The sequence below is a fragment of the Artibeus jamaicensis genome, unplaced genomic scaffold, assembly GCF_021234435.1.
Source record: "Artibeus jamaicensis isolate MK-2021 breed Jamaican fruit bat unplaced genomic scaffold, CSHL_Jam_final contig_588, whole genome shotgun sequence".
Taxonomy (NCBI): Eukaryota; Metazoa; Chordata; class Mammalia; order Chiroptera; family Phyllostomidae; genus Artibeus; species Artibeus jamaicensis.
This window is the reverse complement of record NW_026521895.1, coordinates 4,247,693-4,269,575: the sequence shown is the minus strand read 5'-3', so window position 1 is coordinate 4,269,575 and position 21,883 is coordinate 4,247,693. Positions and strand designations below refer to the sequence as shown.

Sequence of the window (21,883 nt, the reverse complement as noted above, 5' to 3'; positions counted from 1 at the left end):
GCCTGTTTTCCTCTAGGACTTTTATGGTATCATGACTTATAGTTAAATTTTTTATCCATTTTGAGTTTATTCTGGTGTGTGGTGTAAGCTGGTGGTCTAGTTTCATTCTTTGGCATGTACCAGTTCAGGTCTCCCAACACCATTTATTGAAGAAGCCATTTTTACTCAATTGTATGCTCATTGAAGAAAAAAGTTCTTGTTTAAGAAAATGAAAGAATGATAGCAAAACAGTCAAAATTAGGGAGAGAGTATCTTTCAAGCAAGGACATTGGATTTAAGTGTTTGTCTTTAGGCTGGTTAGTTGCAGGTATGAGTGGCACAGCAAAGCGAAGATGCCCTAGGTCAGCAATGGGAGACTGAAGTGCCTGTAGAATATCTGATCTCAACAAAGACCTGTGAAGAGATGCCAGATGTCTCTCTTAAAGTGATGGCCTCATACTGGGAATGAGTTAACCATTTAGATGAATGGAAGGCGAAGTTTGAGAGGACAGTTGGAGCAGCTAGCAGGGAAAGAGAAAAAGGATCTGTTAAGTGCAGGGTGATGTGAGGAGGAATACTGGAAGAGGAACGAAGAATCCATACTGCTGAAGGACTGAGACCAGTCAAATGGAATAAAGACTAACACACAGCCACAGTGTGACAGATGAGCAAAGGTAGGGGTAGAGGACAGGAGTATGGCAAAAAAGTCTTGTATTTTCTTATGAAGGACGTGAAAACCAAAGATGAGAAAGGGATTTATGAACTGAAAAGAACTGAAAGCAGGGTAGAACAGAAATCTGCAGTGCCTCAGTACAGAAGGGAAAACTAGACCACGGCTGGGAAAGGCAGCCTAGATAAATCAAGATGACTTGTGGTCGTTGCCATTTGTTTTTAGGTTAACAGAGGCTTGACTGAGAAGAAGGAGTGGTTCACATTACAGAAACCAGAGTGACAGGAGTAATATTATGAGATAAGTGTAGTGCAAGGGGACACATTTATGACCTGTACAATTCTCATGTATTTTTTCTACATTCTGTATTCTGTGTTCAGTACTTTTAAAATTCCAAAATGCTTCCATCATTGTATCATGAACAGAAGCTCTGGTGTTATTCCTTAGATAAATAAATAAAAGTTGACAATTACAAAAAGAAAAAGAATAATATATCAATTAGAATCATATTAAGAAAAATTATCCTAATGCTTTCTATGCACTGATATTGTAATGTTAGAAAATGTTGACCAAATAAGCCTATGTTGATAACTTAAATTATGTTAAATATATCATTCCAATATTGCTTACTTTCTATTTTAAATTTCTAAGTTTCCTATGATATACTTGCATCTCCTTATAAAGGTCAGTTTTCAGTTATATCTCTAATAATCATAAAACTATATATTTTTAATTTTATTGACATGAATAGAAAAAATAATTTCAAATTTATCAAGTAGTTTTAATCAAGTTATACAATTTGAAATAACAATATAATTAGGATCCCTTGGGAAGTTTCTGAAACAATTTTAACATCTTCATTAATTAACATTCTGAAACATATAATAATAATTAAGCATTTACCAGTAAAGAAAGCAGCTATTCTAAATAATACAAATAAGGGACAACTATGCTGTAAGATTGACACTTGCCTTGATTTTTAATTGATGAAAACCATCTATAAAACTTACTTTTCTAATGACTAAATTAGACCTTGGAAAGCCTCCACTTAGGTTATATACAGATGAAATGGAAAAAAAAAAAACCAACACAGTTCTACTTTTTCGTCCATTGTTTCGCAACCTTGAAGTCTTGTATAAACTAAGGTACTTTTTTACGAACATAGAAAGAAATCTAAATTCGACCAGCAGACTAACAGATTGCATGAGGACCTTTAAAACCAGCGACTCCAACCCACATGATCCCCTTCTGGAGAACCAGGAGGAGGGAGGGGGTAGGACAGAAGTTCTCAGACTCCAGGTACAAACCAGAAACTAGGACACTGACTTTTGTAATCTTGGCACCACAGGGCGGAGGATACCAAATGCTTCTGGGTATCACTTTATATCCAGAGGGACAGAAATCTGTTCCTCAAAATTAGTGGGGAAAAAAACCTCCACTGTTCAAGTGACTTCAATCACAGTACTTTTTCTGAGCAAATCAATCAGTGAGTCTGAATTCTAACCCCGAGCCCCTACCCCCACTACACTTTGAATTTTCAGGTTCAAAAAAGTGAATTCTTTTTCTTTATAAGAAATACAAATGGGGCAATGAAGGCTTTCAAAGAACAGATCACACGTAATCTTTCTTAACTAACCAACCACTTAACTATTCATAGCAATGTGCAGTCCAGACTTCTGCTACCTGGTCAGACACTATGCATGCTATTTCATGGGATAAGCCGATGTTTCTGTACAGTTTTAACAACAAATATGCCCTTGACAAGTATTTGCTAAATGCCTAATGTTTGCCAGGTGTTCGGGATATTTTAGCAAATAGAACAGTAATATGGTAGGTATATTCTGTTGGTGGGGCTGGGGTGGGGAGAGAACCCACAATAAACGTAGTAAATGAAATTGATTATAGCCTAGAAGATGGTATGTGTTATGAAAAAAGGGAGACACAGACTGCAGGAAGAGGGGTGCAGGGGTAGGTGTGGGGGTGATGCTGAGTGCACTGTAGTTTTAAACAGCCTGTGAATGCGATGCTTGCACAGCTGGTGATATCTGTGCTAGTGAACTCCTCTGTCTCTGGACACTGAAGTATCATCTTTCCTGAGAGGCTGACATGTCTGACAATGGGAAAAGAGTTCAAACATTTTCTTTTCATTTGTTTCAGTTGGCGGAGGTGATGAGTTCCCTATTTTTGGTGAACACATTTTCAAACAACGGCAACTTTAGGATACAGTATGGACTCCTAAATTTGGTCATCGGCATGGAATTAAGCCAAACTTGAATAAAGCTCACTGTGCAGGTCCTATGACTGAAAATTCAACACATAAATATGTAGCATAGTAAAGGCAGAGCTGCATGATATAAGTTAAAGACTTATGACAGCAAAGGCCGGTGTGCCTTTGTCCCTACCTTATTCATGGGACACCAACAGTGCTTAGCTCATGACATGATTCAATACGAGTGGGATGAATGAAGTGAGAAATGACTGTGGACAGAGAGGATGTGGTAAGTGAAGAGGTGTTTGAGATTTCAGGCCACAACATGGCCTGCTTGACCAGGCAGGCTGCTTGACCTCTTCAGATGCTCAAGGGACCTAATTTGACTTTGAATCCAACCGTTTTTTTAGAAAACCATATTATTATAATTTTAAAAGTACCAAATGTCTGCATATTGCATTTGAATAGTTGACTACACCTGTTCTTTTATTGCTGTATTTACTTATTTATTTTAAAAGGGTGCAGAGGAAGATATTTTTTAAGATTATATTTATTTATTTTTAGAGAAGAGGGAAGGGAGGAAGAAAGGGAGGGAGAGGAACCTCAATGCGAGAAACACTAATCAGTTGCCTCTTGCCTGAGTCCTGATGGGGGACTCAACCTACAACCCAGGCATCTGTCCTGACCCTGAGTTGAACAGGTGACTTTCTGCTTTGTGGGACCACGCTCGACTGAGCCACACCTCCCAGGGCTGCACCTATTCTTTCAGAAGAGGAGATGGGAGACAGGTGTGCTCAGGTGTGTTTTATTTTTCCACCTCCCTGCAGAGGCAGCAGCCTGGGCTGACAGGCTCGGGACAGCTGAGTAAAAGGCCTAGGCACCGGAAATCAGACCTCCAACAGCGACCAGGAATGTCCAACCTTTTGGTGTCTCTGGGCCAAAATGGAAGAAGAATTGTCTTGGGCTGCACATTGAATACACAAACACTAACAAAAACTGATAAGCAAAAAAAATCTTTTATAATTTTGTGTTTGGCCACATTCATAGCCATCCTGGGCCACATGTGACCCACAGGCCACACGTTGGACACCCTTTAGTCCATCTTCTACAACTGCCACGTGGACCAGGAAAGTCCTCTCACGCCCTGGAAGTTAGGATGAATATCTCGCCTAATGCCAACTCTGGAGTGGTCGTGCTGCAAAGGAACAGGCCTCAGACACCACACGGGAGTGGAGACCAGGAGAGCAAGGGCCAGGTCTGGGAACGTGTCATTTACTAAGTTTTCAAATGTCATCTGCAGCTCAATATTGCCTTTAAAATGTTTTTTAAATACCTGTTTTGTTAACTGATTAGCAGGCTCTGAGCTACGATTCTGTGAAATGACATGTTCAAAGCTGTGGCTGTCTTCTCCCCTGTGAAAATGGAGCATTAACGGACCGGTCCTCGGTGCCCTCTGTGCGACAGTAGTTAACCGAAGGCACAGACACACCACCTTTAGAAATCTGAATCCTACAAAGGTTTGTTATTATTTTTAGTTTTCTGTATATACAAGCTTCTTTAGGGCAGAAATCATATTTTTTCAGCTTCTAATTGTATGAAACTTAACAAATGGCAGCTAAATGAAACAAAAAAATGAAGAAATTCAATGTTTCACTTTGTTAGCAATGTTCAAATGGAAATTATCCAATAAAACTATGAATTAGAAATTATGACCAGCATGCATGACAAGCAGAGAATTAGGGAGGGCAATTATATAAAAATAGGCACTTATCAATGGCCTAAATTTTCCAGACTAGATAACTAGTTTGACCATATTTAGTATACAATTGCTCAATTTCCTTCCGGTCTACAGAAAACATTTTAATGATTAAAACGTATATATACCACATAATAGTGTTTATTAATGAACTGGCTTTAAAAAGGGACTTATGAATGAGAAGAGTTAAGTAACATGCTCAATATTAAATAAAAGATTTACAGTAAGAGACAAAAGGAGACATTAATAACATATTACTCATTTACCTGATATGCTGACAGTTATACCCTCAATTTATATAATTATGACAACATAAAGAAAAATGTTTATGAAGAAAGGTAATTTATAATGTAAAACAAATGGCCTTAGCATGTCCACTATGAGCAAATGCTGAAACATTACCCATTTACTGAGTATTAATAAAGTCTAAAAATCTACAATTAAGTACGTAAAAAAGAACTGCTTCCTAGACCTAGGAAAGATAATACCCAGCCCGTAGTTTGATGCATAATCTGCCTTTTCAGTAATTTTAAAGTGTTTCTCAATACCCATGCCACACATATTTGGATAACTTTTCTTCATTTTTTAGAAGTAGAGAGGGTATTCTATGGCTTCCTAATGAAAAATAAATGAGTACCTGTAGAATTGCAACCTCATTACGAAGCTGGCTTTCTTGTTTTGTCGGAAATCTTAATTTGTCAATGATTTTAATAGCTACATCTCTTCCTGTTTTACGATGTTTTCCTTTAAAATAAAAAAGAAAAATATTAGTATGATGTTATTAAATATCTATATTAAAGAACTTCAGAATTCATAGCAACGCTTATAGAAATCGTAACAATGTTTCACTGAATAAATTAACATTTCTGATGTGCATTAACTTATATCCATAAAGATTTCATTTCTTGGCTTCATTATTCTAAATCCTACATGTACTATAAAATTAGCCACAATTTAAAACACAAAAAATTGGAACATTAAAGCTGTATGTATTAATAGCCTGTTATTTTCTCATAAAAACATATGATTTAGAAACAGGATACTGAGCTATTTAATATAGAAAATACTCATACCAACAACACAGTGCTCTTCTTAAGTAAGTGTAATGTTAAGTTCCTCATAAACTAATGTGTATTATAATGAAAAGAGTAAAAATCTTGGCTCTGTCACTCACTAGCTTTGTGATCTTACGCAAATCACTTAAGTTTTCTGAGTTTAAGGTACCTCATCTTCATGACGTGGTTGAGAGAATTAGATGAAATGAGATAGGTAAAGTACACACAATTTCCAGGTAACTATATACACTCAAAAAAGGTTAGTTATCATCATCACTGTCATCATCATTATGACATTATAGGCCATTTGGCTACAATACATTCCGCTCAGTTTTCACAACAACCCTTTGATGGAATCTGTAGGGCACCCTTATACTCTCAACTTCTACATTACTCTATGCAGTACGTATAGAATAGAGTAGTGTTAACTGAATGCAAACATGAAAATGAATTTGAAAATAAAAATGGGCCTAATTACTCAAATTCTTTTGTCCCATACAAACTAACCTGAAATTCCATTATTTCAACATTTGTTGCAAATCTTTTGTCTCTACTCCTCCGTCATTCAAGTGGGCGACCTCTCTTCCGAGACTCTGTCCTCATCCACTTCTTTCTCTACTTGTCTAGTCTTCACCCCTCCATCTGCCTGGTGGAGGCCTCCTCCTAAGTCTGCTCCTTCAGTGTTGGCTGTGGCAAACTACCTGGCACCCGCTAGTGTCTCTGACCTCACTTTCCACACCTGCCTCACCCTGCCTTATGTGCAGTTAGGGAAATTGACCATGCTCTCCATACCACGATTTACCTTTGCATTCGATAACTACACTGTGGAGCGATACTCTGCGCTGCACTTGGTGTCGCCTATTACACTCTTATGTGTTACCGGAAAGCACAATGGTTGCTGACTCACTGCAAGGTGTGCCATAAAAAAAAATCATCTGAGTATTTTGTAAGAATCAAAATTCCTTTGTAAAATATAGTAGAACTTGATTAATTTTTAACTGAAAATAAAATATTATAAGTAATACTGAATAAGACACTGCAGTTGTTTCAGAGCATCCCCACCTCACAAAAAAGATAATTTGTTACTGATTATATTAGGGAAATAAAAGTTATGATGTCCTTTAATAGAGTAGTTAAAATAGGAACACTAAGTATTTCTTAAAGACTTGAAAAATATAATAGAACTGGCTAGAACCTAAAACAGCAGTGATTTAAAAAATTACTAAATAAGCTTGACAATAAGAAAAAATGAAAATTTAGTATTTCATTTCAAAAATTTTAAAAATTTAAACATTCACAAAATACATATGTTGTTAAAGGTATTAGAATTGAAAGATTTTTTTTTTGGTGTTTAGTTACTTGATTGAATTTCTACAGAGTTCTGACAAAATAAGCTAAAAGAAAATTGAACTAATTTGTTTATAAATGACAACATCCTGGTTTCTCAACATTATGTCTGAAAAAACAATATTTAACCAGTTCTGTGTGCAGTTTGTCTATATTTAAGCAAAAAAAAGATTTTTAGGAATAGAAAAACTTCTTTTTCAAAACGTGAAAGTACCAATTTTCCAAATACTGATTATTTCAAGAGAAATATCTAAAAATGGGAAACAGATTTATATACAACCATATATACACAGGTCTTGTCTTTTATATATTTTCTTGGAGATATTACTTTTATAAACACAAGTAGCTAATTTTTAAATTAATAAAAATACTTAGTGAACTAACCTACCTCCGTAAACAATTCCAAACTGCCCAGAACCCAGCACTTCATCGGGGAAAATCTGATACACCGTGCTGATGTCCTACAGGTGCAAGTCCAATGGAAAACACACAGGAAGTGGGACAAAACGTTAGTCCTAACAAATCTTATGACGTTGCTAAGCACATCACACTGTGGCTAAGTATATCATACAATATTAAAATATTTAATAAATATTTTAAATACTGCAAACACTAGATGAAATCTGCCATAGGACCATAATATGCAAAATATAATCTTCAATTAATGTAATATTGTAATGTTTTGAAAACTATTCTGCTCTTAAGCACCTGAGTAATGTCCATGAAATATGTCTCATTAGAGATAAGTAAGACTTATGATTACAGAATTATCATTTATTGTCTATATTCAACAAAGGATTTGCTTATCCAGATGGCTATTTAGAAATATGGGTTAAATACTCATAAATGTGGGTCAGTCCTAACTCCAACCAGTCCACTCTTCATGGCTAGAACGGTGAGGCTGCCTCTTACCAGCCACCACGTCCAGGTGAGTCTGAACTCAGAGGAGGGGAGCGGAGCCACTGTGAGTGAGCAGCAGACCTGGAGGGGGGATGGCGCTGCACCATGAAACTCACCTGTGAGGTCACTTAAATCCTCCCATTCCACCGCTTCTGGAGGTAACAAGTCCCAAATGTCTACTCTTTCTCTCTTTGAAATCATAATTGCTAAATAAAGTATAATGTTTTAGTCTATGTTTTATAGCCTGTGATTTGATGACCACATATATTAAACTGCAATGCAATTCCTTGCCACTGTGCATATTTCTGTTACATCCTACGGAATCTTCTGCCTACCCCCCACTCATAGTCTCTTTGTCCTTTGAAAAATAAGTCCTTTTACATCGAATCCTACCCTCCTTATATCCTACATGTTCCTAGCCTTTTCTTTTGTTCTTTCCCCTAGAAAACAAGTTGTCTCTATCCTGTGACCCCTTCAGAGTGTTTATGGGGTGAGTTCAATGTTACCTGAAGATAAGAAAGTGAATTAATTCTACTCCAGCACCTGAGTCCAAGCTAGTCCATCTTTCTCTGATAGCTCAATAGCCCACCCAGACTTTTTAGTGGATGATTGTGGCTGAACAAGGAGGAACAACCCCACCGGTATCTAGAATTTCCCTAAGGCATGTAAGTTAACCTGTATTTCTCAGAGTATTCTCTGGCAAAGGCAACTATCATGTGATCGACAGCATAAACATTCATCTAATCTTCACTATGAAATTCTTAATTCTCTCCAATCTTTGGATTTCAGTTTATGACAATTTAGCAAAGGTTACAAGGCTATACTAAAGATAAAGAATTTCATGGAGTTTATTCTTTAGAAAACTAACTCATATCAGTGTAAAGCTGAAAACTCTCTGCTTTTGGTTACAGGTAAAGCAGGCAAAGACAGCAAAAGGTCTGAGTCACAGGATGAGGTGAGAAAGGCCTTGCTACTTCTGGGCAACTTGCCATAGTGACAAAGGGCAACAAATAGAGCGAACAGATGACAGAGTGTAAATTATTTCATATTATGTCTGATCTGTAATTTTCCAACTGAGCCTAAAGGGTAGCATTAGCTGGCCCAGGTCACATGGATGCTAGAGTGTAGACCCATAAAATCCAATGTATGCAGCTTTCTGGGGGCCCCTTGACGTGTTTAAGTGACTGTAAGAGCATCTGCTACTCCTCGTCACAGGAAAACACCCCCCAGGGCTCAATCAAGAAATGACAATAAGGGCATGTGTAAGCAAGTCATGCAACTCAAAAAATTTATCTTCTTTGGTATTTTGTTATATGACCCATTAAAATTCTAGTACCAAGATGGGCAAATGTGTGAAAAATCAGGATTGCAATGTAATTGCTTCTCCGAGATGAGAAATAGGTATTTAGCTCTCAACACTACAGTATAGATTATAGAAAAATCATCAAAAATACATATGTTTATGAAATCTTATGGAAGAAAAGTACCCAGATAAATGCTATTTTATTTTTTAGAAAATACCAAAAAATTAAAATGGTAGGTAAGTAAAACTGCATTTTAAGATGCCCTTACTTTCCAATTAAAACACATTACCAAGTTTTATATTAGTAAGTACATACTCACCACATTTTCTTGAATCTGGCAATTTGATACTGAAATACTCACAGAAATATCTCCTGGAAATACAAGTTAAAAAAAAAAAGAGGTAAGAGAGTTAACAGCATAACAGGTATATACATGCTTACTAATCAAGCTGGAGGCTATCTTTCAATCATAGCAATTAAATTTTTCTATAGAAATGTCTATTAGACTATCTTTCATTTTACTTTTATACATTTACTCAGTACTTGGCTTTGAAAAATAATATATTCTTAGTTTACAGTTCAGAGTGAAGTTCAAATACTGGCTTGCCACTTTGTAGTTCCCAAGCTGAAATAACTTAATCTCTCTAGGGCCTAATTTCCTCACCTGTAAAATAAGCAAATCATTAATATCTAGGCATTAAATTAGAGACCTTATGTAAAATTCTTAGCACCAAAATAGGCATATATATTTTATTAATATATACATTAGCTGGAAGATCAATTAAGAAGTTGTGAGAGATCATCAGATAATACCCTGATATGAAAAACAGAAAGTCTTTCCCACAGACTCCATTCTTGACAGCTGTTGTGAAATTTAAAATTACATTCAGAGAGCCCTGGCTGGTGTGGCTCAGTGGATGGAGTACCAGCCTGTAAACCAGAGGGTCGTAGATTTGATTCCCAATCAGGGGCACAAGCTTAGGTTGGGGGCCAGGTCCCCAGTGCTGGGCATGTGAGAGACAACCACACATTGATGTTTCTCTCTCTCTCTTTCTCCCTCCCTTCCCCTCTCTCTAAAAATAAATAAATAAAAAATAAAAAATTAATAAAATTAAAACTGCATTCATATACATACATATACATATACATATACTTGTGTATGTGTGTATCTTCCTGTCAGATATTTAAAAAAATTCACCTTGATATTTGATCCTGGTCCCATTTTCATAGAATCTACCTCACTCTACTAATGACACAGATTTGTTCCTGGGATATAATTTTCAAGACTTTCCAAGTACTCTGCACACCATGTACACACAGAGTAGCATGTTATGTGGTTTTCAGGAAACATGTTAATGCAGATTTGCAAATAGCAAGACTGGCATTCTACGTCAAACTCAAGGACATTTTGTATTTTATGACCAATGGCTCTAGATTTCTGCTATTACCTAACATTTGGGTTTACACAAACTTGCTCAAATTTTAATATAAAATAAAAATAAGAATCTAATGAATATCTAAATATGTTTCATGTTATCAAAGAAACTAAACCGCCCCCCAGAAGGTTCTCTGCTCCTGCTCCACTGACAGAAAAGCAGCAGACTCACTGTGAGAGTTGGTCCCTGAGCCCACGGCCGAGCCCTTCGGGATGACGGGCATGAGGGCGTGCTGGATCGCCACCTCCCACATCCTGGCCACGTCTGCGCCCACGCCACTGGTGAGGACGCTGCCGCCAGGGGGCGGGCTGGCAGGGTTGACCACGTTCTCGCCCACGTAGTACACTACATTTGCCGTAGTGATCTCAAAGCAGTGAGGATTGGCCCCGCTAGGGATTAAAGCTGAAGGTTTTGCTGGTTCCAGAGATAAAATTTCTGATAAAGGAATTTCCTGTGGAAGAAAGAGTGTGCCCATTGTAGTTTACCAAAAACATGTAAACTTTCAAATAACATGCAAACTGGGAAGACGGAAAGGACATTACAAATGGCCGTCATTTATATAAAATGGTTTTGTAAAATACAGACTATTACTAAACAAAATTTTAAAATACCTTTGCTGGGAGAAACCTAATCATCGTATTTTCCCAGAAAATTTTAAGTTATTTTTTTCCCTGTGTTCATGAGGCAAGAATAAATATCAACAAGAATAATGATTTTTTTGAGCCTGCTTCAAAATCTGACTTAGAACATAAATGACAATTTTTATAACAAGTGAGGCAGAATTATGACACTTTTGAAATGCATTTAGGTATGCATGGCTGTTTTTAAACTTTAACAGTTCTTTAAAGCACTGGAAATGATTCATATAATTTGACTTGATACATGTTAATAGAAAAATATAGCCAAGTGAGTAGTTTTAATGAGGAAAACCACAGTGACTGGTTTTAAAAGCAGTTGCTTTAAGTACACTTTTAAAATTAAAAAACTCATCACCACACTGTCTTCCAGGAGGTATGGAGTGACTAAGACATAATAACTTTCAAACTATATTTTTATTTAAAAAATTAATGAGGTATCCTTTTTCCATTAGGGCTGTGTGCAGTGGTCACGGAGAACCACATCAGCTAAGCCTGAGCCTGCACCAGTCTGAAGGAGCAAAAGTATGAACTGTTTTCACTGTGAGCTGCTCGTGGAACCATGTTTTACTGGGTGATCCATTGTGCTACATCTGCAGTATTTCATGTGGACAGACAGAATGAAAATTGCTGCCAAGTTTCTCCCTAGAGCAAAGTGCTCATTATATGAATATTGTCAATGCATGGAGAAATCAATGAGGTTCCTTAGCCACTGCTGGGGATGTTACAAGGGTATAGAGGGAGAAAAAAAGCAGAAGAAACAAAAAAGCTAGATATAGTGGATTTCAGAAATTTACCGTTAGCCAGTCTGCCGTGACCTTGCATTTTGTTTAAATCACACACCTCTGCTAAAATGCTCCATTAGCTTGCCCCCTCCTCCCATGGGACCAGAGCAATCCCCAGGGAAATCTGACATTTGCAGATGGCTATCCTGGGTCACAGCCTGAGTCCTCCAAAATTTAAAAACAGAGAAGGAAAAAATGTCTCTCGGAGCAAGCACAAAACCAGTCATGTCTGTTGGATTACTTTGCATTTCGGATACTTGACATTCCCAGGTAGAGGGGCAGGACTCCACAATCACGGGAAGAGCCATCCCTACTTACCTTGTAGTACCTGCTCCCTGTGTCATTTTGAAAGAGGGTAATACATTTGCTATCCAGTCTCCAGTAGTGCCGTTTCCGCTGAAACACAAGTTAGATTCAGGATCTTTTACAAGCTTTAACAACACCTAATGTTGATAAAATAAAAACATTTCCAAATGGGGACAAGGTTTTACAATGGTAAGTGAGTGGAAAGCTCACACTCAATTTCATACCCCAGAAGGTGGCTCTTCAGCAAATGTGCGATAGGTTTCCACATCTATATCAGAGTTGTGAGTAATAAAGGAGATGACGTATTATTAGTACCCAGCACAGGGCCTGACATTTAGTACATGCACAGTAAATAGAAAATACCCTTTTTAAGTTTATTTGCCTGCTTCTAAATGTGGATTTGCAGTCTGTAACAAAGGCGTAGCAGGAGATGCAGTGTTGATACATTCTCAGTGTTTTAGAACATAAGAATGCTCTAAAACACTCCTGAACGTAAACACCTGCTGATCCAGCCAGGTGTCCTGGCTTCCATTAGAGACGGAAGAATTCTGAAGGTCACAAGAGAACTATGGAACATTTTGTTGGAGGGCAGGATTGACTGCCTGGCACCAAAATCAGGAAAATGCATCAGATAACTTGACCTTCTCCTAAGCTCTCTATAGATCTTTAATATTCTCTGATGTGATGATCAGGCCCTTCTTCATCCTAGGTACATCCTCCATTTTAGTGTGTGTGTGTGTGTGTGTGAGAGCATGCGTGCTACCATCCTTTCAGACAAAAAACCCTAACATTCTTGGTCTCTTCTACAACCTTAGACCAGTCAAATACATAAAATATGCTTTAAATATATTTTTAAAGATTTTATTTATTTATCTCTAGAGAGGAAGGGAAGGAGAGAAGGAGAGAAATATCAATGTATAGTTGCCTCTCGTACGTCCCCTGCCGGGAACTGGCCTGCAACCCAGGTATGTGCTCTGACTGGGAATTGAACCTTGAGTGTGTGGTTCGCAGGCCCACACTCATCCACTGAGCTACACCAGCCAGGGCTGCTTTAAATATTTTATAGCATGTCTAGGAGGAGCTGTATGGTGTTCAGCTGAGTCGTGCATGAAGTCACATAAATCTCTCTCCAGCACAAAAGATTGAAATGATAAATTATTAGGGTACAGGTGTCTATCATGTGATGAAATAATGGGTCTCCTACAGAAAGGAGGTAATGTGAAAAACACTACCAGTAACTGAGAAAAATGCTTATCATCCAACGTCAATTCATTTAACTTTAAAACATGGATCAAATTTTTCTCTTATCTACATGTAAAACTTTGTTCACCAACTATCAGGAAATTTTGGAGCACTGAGCAGCTCAGACTATATTAAAAAACTAAAATGTGTTGTTTTCTACCTAATATAGTATAGGATTACTGTGTTTCTCGGGAGAGCTGTTTTTGAGTGAAAACTTAATTAAGGATTTAAGAAGTATATATAATAGTTATCATTGTTTTTCCCCCCTAAAATGCAGTACTGTTTAAAAAAGCTCTGAATCAAAGAGGAGCCTTCTGAAAGCATATACTGTCACTTTCACAACTGTAACAAAATGCCAGGTGGACATTCAAGTTGTCTGAAGATCGTCTCCAGTAATAGAGGTAATGACTTTGTCTCCCTGAGGTGGCTGTGCACACTTTTGTCTAACCGCACCGCTTGCTCAACCACCTCTGACCCCCAGAGACTGCGAATGCGCTCCACAGGCCCCACGGCACACCTGCAGTGAGGTTCCCTCCGGGGAACTCAGAAGACGGCCCACAGTCTTCCCAGGCCATTAGTGACTCCCAGCAGGAGCAATGCCAGGGATCTCTTGCTGTAGATCTTACCAGTGTGTCCTTGCTGGTGCAGTGGACCATCCACCCTTCCTTCATCACCGTGCTGCTTTTCCTCTTCGTGTGTTTGACAGACTGCACTACTCTCATGAGCGGGATATTGTTGCTTGTTGATGGACTTGAAAGTCAAAATATTTGGGGAAAGAAATGTTTTTAGAAAGAGAGCTTTTCCTGCATAAAACTTCATTTCAGCCATTTCAAAGTAGAAGCAAAAAAAAAATTCAGATCCCATTTTTTTGTTCACAATATTCTTTTGTTTATGGTACAGATCTACGCTTATGCCCACTTTACCATTTTTATTTTCATATTCTTTTTTTCTCTTTTATTTTGTCTTGATCAATCTTGTTGAAGGCATATCAAATTGATTAATATTTTATTTTTTCAAAGTTTCAACTATTGGCTTTGCTATTATCTCCTTTCTACATTAATTTTAAAAATTATAATCAATACGGTTTTTGTCTGTATGGTTCTTTTCTTTTTTCTTTCTTTTTAAAAAAAATTTTTATTTAATTATTGTTCAAGTACAGTTTTCTGTCCAGATTCCATTTTTAATGAAATGTACTGTCAGAGTAGCATGGTTCAGCACCTGGATGACCCTGAAGAGTGCTATGCATTTTATATGTACGTTTTAAAAATCCCAAGGCAGGATAATAAGTGCCTTAGACTTCCGATTAAACTATATGGTGTTCAGTTTTTGGGTAGATATGAGATAGATTACTGTCTTAGTGGACCGAGGCCACAGTATCTAGAATCACATATGAATTTATTTTGCTTACTTATTACCTATTGTAGGCAAAATAGTAACCATTTGTAGATAATAGCATTTCATATGAATTTGAGTCTCTCTGAATAATTTCATAAAAATTAAAATATACCATTGAAACTGTTTTTTGAATAACTGTTGTTGATGGACCCATGCCGGTCCTTTACCTGCTTCTCTCTCCTTTCTGTCTGTCCTCTCTTTCTGTCTGTCCCCTCTGCTCCCTGGCTCGCCCTGCACACACACATGCAGGCACAGGCCCTTGGAGCTCCCCTCTCATACTACAGAAATGCATGCCTTCAAAGGGCAGCTGGCCAGAGGACTAATATTTTCCGGTATTTTAGAAATGTGCTGTATTCCATTAAATGAAAAAAAAATTAATTATTTTATTGCTTTTCTCTAATGAACAATTTCAGTTTGTCAATGAATATAGCATTTGTAAAATGGACACAAAAGTTTAAATGAATAAGAGACTGGGAAACTTTTTCTGTAAAGGACCGGGTAATATATATTTTAGGTTTTGCAGAATACTGGACTCTGACAATTGTATTGCAAATGTAAAATGTAGTCATAGGCAACATGAATGGGTATGGCTAGGTTCCAGTGAAACTCTATTACCAAACAGGCAGCAGCCTGGTTTAGCTGTGGTGTGCTGACCCCAGATATAAAAAATGGAGATCATCTCGTAATTTGAAAAGCACAGAGGACTAGATCACAAATGGAAAGCTTCACATACTTCTGAAATAAAATCATGTACAATAGGGTGTAGGTGTATGTGATATTTGCAAGAGGGGTCAGCTCTAAAATAAGTGGTGTCTGCTGAGGTGTGTCCCTGATCTTTGTATTTTCCACACAGTGAGCATTAAACATACATCAATTCAGTAGCAAATGTGTGGAGAGCAAGTATGAGAATCCCTCACATGGAAAACAGAACAGGTCACAGAACGAGGTGATGCTAGGAAAGGATGCACCCACCCATGGGGGTCCAGACCTCCTCACTCCAAGGGCTCTCCTCTGTCCTCCGGGGCAGTTAGGCACACACTTGAACTTCATTTTTCAGGAGATTAAGATATCAAAGAGCTTTCAAATATGCCACTTGGCACTCCCCTGTCGGACTGAGGCAGGAATGCGGCCCTCACCTGATGGTCCTGTTGGAGTCCTCGTGGTCCGGGTCCGCGTCCTGCATTTCCCCACTGTCGTTCTGACACTCAGCCATCACCATCGCCACGTCTTGGACCATTGCCTCTTCCATGTCATCCATGAGCCCACTGTTCCTTTCACTGTCATTGTCATCACTCCCTTCTTCCATGACCACGTCAGACTCTGCGCCAGGGCTAAGCAAATCTAAAACATTGTTTTGCACCCGTGAATATAAGCCTGAAATCCTGGAGCCAGGCTTAACAGAAAGTTAGGCAATCCTAAAACAAATCAACCAGAAGCCCTAAAAACTAGTTATTTAAAGAATTTATCTTGCCTTTAAAAACATTTTAGTTCATAAGTAGTATCTGACGTTATGCCAGGATGAATATACAGGGGTGGGCAAAAGGAGGTTTACAGTTGTGAGCCCACAAACGGAGTTAAAGCTGCTGTGATAACCATTACCTTCTTCCATACGAACAACTGCAAACCTACTTTTGCCCATCCCTGCACAATTTTATAGGCAGATGCTTATTTTTCATGCCCCTAAGCCTAAAACCATGAAAGTCACAGACAGCCTTGGAAGAAAGCCAAGGATGGGATGAGGGTGGATAGAAATACTAGGAAGCAAAATGATACCAGACACAAAGGAGCAGGAAGCTCGTAGTATTGCAGTTTCACAGCCCTGGTGGGAAAAAAGAGATACTTGGGAAGATGAGGGAAAACTTTCACATGCACTGCTACTCAGGGTCATTGATTCTTGCTCTTCAGTAACTTTTTTTTTTAAGATTTTATTTATTTATCTTTAGAGGGGAAGGGAAGGAGAGAGGGAGAGAAACATCAATGTGTGGTTGCCTCCCGTGCATCCCCTGCTGGGAACTGGCCTGCAGGGAACCGGCCTGCAACCCAGGCATGTGCCCTGACTGGGTCTTCAGTAACTTTTTAAGTCATGAATTCCAATATATTACATTGGCCACATAACAAGCATCTTTTAAATACCCAAGATATTTGGTATTTGAAGTTAAACTAACTACTATCAACTCAGTTGATAGGAATGCAATAAATTATAATTACTTATTGATACAGAGAACTTATTTTTTTAATTAAACAATAAATTGATTAGAGACCTCAGCCTGCCAAACTTGGAAAATTCACATTTTATGAAATTTTTCTGGCTGTCTGGGAAAATGCAATTTCAAAGTAATCAACACTATCCAAAACTATGGTGTTTCCCCTTAGTTGTAGTTATCAAGAGCACACTGACATTTTCTGGGCCTGAACAAAGCCAATACCACATGCCACAGACAGTGGGAAAACTGCCAAACTTTCTACTTTGGCAGCTAATTCATGCATAACTCTCCAAGACACAGACTAATATAGGAATGTATTCCTGGAGAGAATTCCCTTCTTCTTTTTCTACTAGGTATGTATTTCTTCTACCGAAGACAGTTATAGAAGAAAGATACTCACTTGATCTTCAGCGTTTTAGCAAAAAAAAAAAAATTCAACTTGTTTCTTTGATCTTATATCACCATTTTTCTTTCCAGAGGAATCAGAAAACTGACATAAGACTGAAGGTATAAAATGGTCCACTATCTACGAAAAAACTTAGTCTAGGAGAGTTACTAAGTCAAATATTTTTCATTAGGAATACTACTTGAGAAGGAAACAGGAGCTGCTCCATTAAGACATGGAGTTTTTCTTAAGAGTCCTTCAAAATTAATTTATGTAGTTAGAGTTTTCCCAAAGGAATACTTCCAAGTGTAGAAAATGATATTTCTAATTGGCTGAATTAAAGTTCATTTTGTTACCAATAAGACTCAGGTTAAGAAGCACATATACAGGGTCTGGCACAAATAACACCCCCTTTTTATTACAAAATGTTTTGTTACAAAGTCATAAGCAAGTAATTCTGTAACATTACAATATCACACTGAAGCATACCATATGACATTTTAGCTGAAATGTTCAAATTAAAACTATAAATTATTACACCCATAGTATTACCCTACCAACCACACTTGAGCAGGTGTTACTTCTGCTGGACCCTGTATAATGAAAGAAGCTGAGCGGGAAGGAAGAGGGTGGGTATTTCCTGATGGGTCAGTCTGCATGAGTCTTCCCTTCTTTGACAAACAAGGAAGAAAAGTAAACTGTCTCAGTGCTTGGATTGAGAATGGAGGAAATGAGACCAACAGTTATAACCTGTAGGTATTCCAACATTTGCTAAAGTTCTGAACAAACTAGGATAGGCTATTAAAAAAGAGAACAGGAGCCCTGGCCAGTGCAGCTGGGTTGGTTACAGTGTCCGCTAGTCATGGGTAGGGGTGGGGAGGTCTGGGGATGGGTCCCAGTTGGGGCACTAGGAGAGGCCACTGGAAGGATATTTCTCTCTCACATTCATGTTTTTCTCTCTCTCCTTTCCTCTCTCTTTAAAATCAAGAAGCATGTCCTTGGGTGAGGATTAAAAAAGAGAGAGAGAGCTGGAGAAGAGATCCTGGAATCCTTGTTTTCAGTACTAGCTGTTCACAAGGTAAAAGCTTGAGAAAGTCTCTTTGTATCAGAACTCCATGAGCTAGAATGGATGCTTTTCTATAGTAAAGTAGAACTAACCAAGGCCATAATTCACTTTTAGCTGAGTACAAGTATCTGAGAGGGTGGGGTGGGGGTAGAGTAAAATAAAAAGGCAAACCAGTAGTTGACCCAATCTCTAACAGAGAAGCGGCACTGCCGATCTTTTACACACAGACGTGACTTGATTTTTTACGCACCTCCGTTAATGATCACTTCGCCGAGGCAGTTGTTCGGTACTTTTGGTGCACAGCGTTTATGACAGTTGAATCTGCAATCTAATCACAATGATTGGAAAAGAAAACAAATAAAAACCAAGAACTCATCAGCAAGAATTGGCTGGTGACAATTATTTGGCAGCAAGAGTATCCTCACCTTTGCACTGCAGGCCCTGCCGGAAGAGCCCCTTGAGGAGCTTCTTGCAGTACTGGCAGACGGTGGGCCGGGTGTACGAGTGAATGACGAACGTGTGCGGCACCTTCACCTTGGTCATCAGAATCTTGTCCAGCTGAATCGGTCGTCCGATGTATGACTGTGAATTCGACCTCTTCTCTCGACCGATAAATGACTCTGATGGTGACTTTTGCTACACGATAGAAAGACAATAAAAGACAATAAGATGGAAGAAAAAAAGTTGATGAGTATATTTACACGATAGAAAGACAATAAAAGACAATAAGATGGAAGAAAAAAGTTGATGAGTATATTTATGTACTTTAAAATCACATTCTGCTTTACTATCATGTTTAATAATTTGATCCTTAAGAACATGAGCCATATAAGCTAAGTCTATATTTCTGTTCATTAATGCAATTTATCAACCCTTTATTTCTTACATGAGTTACCTTGTTTTTATAGTTAGAAATGAAGAGAAATGGAGATCAGAATATTTGAACCTGATTTCTAGAACCTGCAAAAATCCTTGGCTTCTAAAAAGTAATTTAACGACTTTAAGACAAATATAAGTCAGGGAAAAAAGAAAAATGGTCCTCAACCCCACATATTACTTCAGTGACATCTTCTAAAATATGACATGCACATGGTTAGAAAATATAAGCAGTTCAGGATGACAGAAAATGAAAAGTAAAGGCACCAGTTTACCCCACATCGTACTTCACCTGAAAAACACCTACAATTCCTTTGGGATTCCTCAGAGGAAAAAGTATGATTTAAAATGATTCCTCAGCCATGTGAAAGTAAAGGGTTGAATTCATAGCATCCTTTTTATAACTGGAAAACAGCTACTAGTGGATTATATAAAACACATAAACACTAGTGTTTTGGTTATAATCATATCACAGTACACTCTTATCTATCATTTTGGAATTAATCAGCCCAGGACTTACGTTTTAAAAATTAAATTGATTAAAAATAACTGTATTTTCTGGGGTTTTTTGGAAATTTCATGGTAACTCTTGACATTATAAAAATGTACTTAAGAATCATGAGAACAAATGCATTTTGAAATCATCACAATAAAAGATAAACCAAACTACTTTTTAATACTATTATTATATATCTCACTTATTAAGCTTCTTTTTTTAAATTTTATTTAGTTATTTTTCAAGTACAGTTTTTTGTCTATTTTTCCCATCCCAGCCTCCCCCACCCCTTGCTCCCCACCTCCCTCGCATTTCCACCCCCCTTAGTTCTCGTCCCTGTGTCCTTCCTATTTGTTCCTCCAAATCCCTCCCCCTTTTTCCCCTTAACTTCCCTTCCTTCTCCCCTCTTTAAGCTTCTTTTTTTAAAATTTTATTTATTTTTAGAAGGGAAGGCGAAGGAGAGAAGGAGAGAAATATCAATGTATGGTTGCCTCTCGTGCACCCTCTGCTGGGAACTGGCCTGCAACCCAGGCATGTGCCCTGGTGGGGAATCTAAACTCGATACCTTTTGGTTCGCAGGCCCACGCTCAATCCACTGAGCTACACCAGCCAGGGTTTATCTCACTTATTAAGTTTCTTATTCTATGTAACTGTTGTGTTTGGTGCCTTACAAGATAGGCCTTGTTATCTACAGCTGAGGAATCAAAATTTTATAAAGTTTACATAAATTCTTTTGGGTCAAATGCTAGTAAATGATAAAGTGAAAACATGAACTTACATTTGTTTGCCTCCAGAGTACTTGTATTATTACCTTTCTCGATTAGTATGTAATTTGGAGTGATTACTGACAAGCTGAGAAAAAAAGTCACATTTACATACAATTTCCATCCATTTCAATCCCTATCTGCACCAAAAGATTAGTACTACTTATTAACAAATGGGGAAATTTTGATTTGCAAATTCACTAGCTGTGATAAAAGTTTTTTTGATATGAGGTTCTACTTAGGGATATTATGCCTACAGTTACAGTTATAATTACAATTCCATAAAAGAAAACTATAAACTGTAATTGCTCTGGAAAAGCTCAACTCTTGCAGAGATGCCCAGGGAGCTTATAAAGAGAGGTCAAGGTCTGCCAAAACAGAATCATGAACAATTGAATAAATATCTTCAATGGGACTGAAAAACAATTAAGTCCACAGGGTTAGGTCCCTGTTTTATGTAGCCAACAGGCCAGTTATAAGCACAGACTAAAATGAAAAGTGCTATTTTTCCACAGTTGGAAAGTTTCAACAAGTCAGACTAAAAGCTGAACTGATGTCGCACTTTCTTAGCTGACTCAAAATGTTCTCAGATTTGGAAAATCATATGAAAAGTTGACCAAATTGCTGTTCACTTATTTTCCTTAATGTATCAAATTCTAGGCTGTGTTAACAGAGCCAGTTTGACACAGAATTATTTACAATACCATGGGGCAAATGCATCTGGAAGAGCAAGAGGCAATCTGATCAACTGAATGTTTTCTACTCACGCAGCACAGTGACACTCACATATACACTGCCATAAACTATAAGAACCAGAATTATTCTTGAGAAGTCATTTCACTTATTACCTGCAAGGCAGCATGACAACAGGAATTTTAAAACATTACATGAGTTTAGGGCAAAGAAACTGGCTGTTCCTTTGTGCCCAGAGATTGCACTACACACATAATTCAGGCAATGATGAGATTCACATGGCCACATGTGTCCTTGGCACAGAGTAACAGCTCACCACCTGCATAATTTATAGTGTCAGAAATTAAGACTTTAATAGCATTTAAGATTTCATAGCAATT

At 37.8% G+C, this 21,883-nt stretch overlaps 1 protein-coding gene across 2 annotated transcripts in view; it reads right to left on the bottom strand.

Moving 5' to 3' along the window:
- Positions 1–21,883, bottom strand: part of PRKD1 (protein kinase D1) — a 325,299-nt gene that overhangs the window by 38,132 nt on the left and 265,284 nt on the right. For both annotated transcript variants that reach the window (XM_037163503.2, XM_037163504.2), the window contains 9 exons: positions 19,100–19,310; positions 18,925–19,002; positions 16,156–16,360; positions 14,251–14,374; positions 12,395–12,472; positions 10,828–11,107; positions 9,540–9,592; positions 7,405–7,477; positions 5,252–5,358 (listed from right to left, as the gene is read on the bottom strand). In XM_037163503.2, the coding sequence (XP_037019398.2) occupies positions 5,252–5,358; positions 7,405–7,477; positions 9,540–9,592; positions 10,828–11,107; positions 12,395–12,472; positions 14,251–14,374; positions 16,156–16,360; positions 18,925–19,002; positions 19,100–19,310 (1,209 nt within the window). The remainder of the gene's footprint in view (positions 1–5,251; positions 5,359–7,404; positions 7,478–9,539; positions 9,593–10,827; positions 11,108–12,394; positions 12,473–14,250; positions 14,375–16,155; positions 16,361–18,924; positions 19,003–19,099; positions 19,311–21,883) is intronic.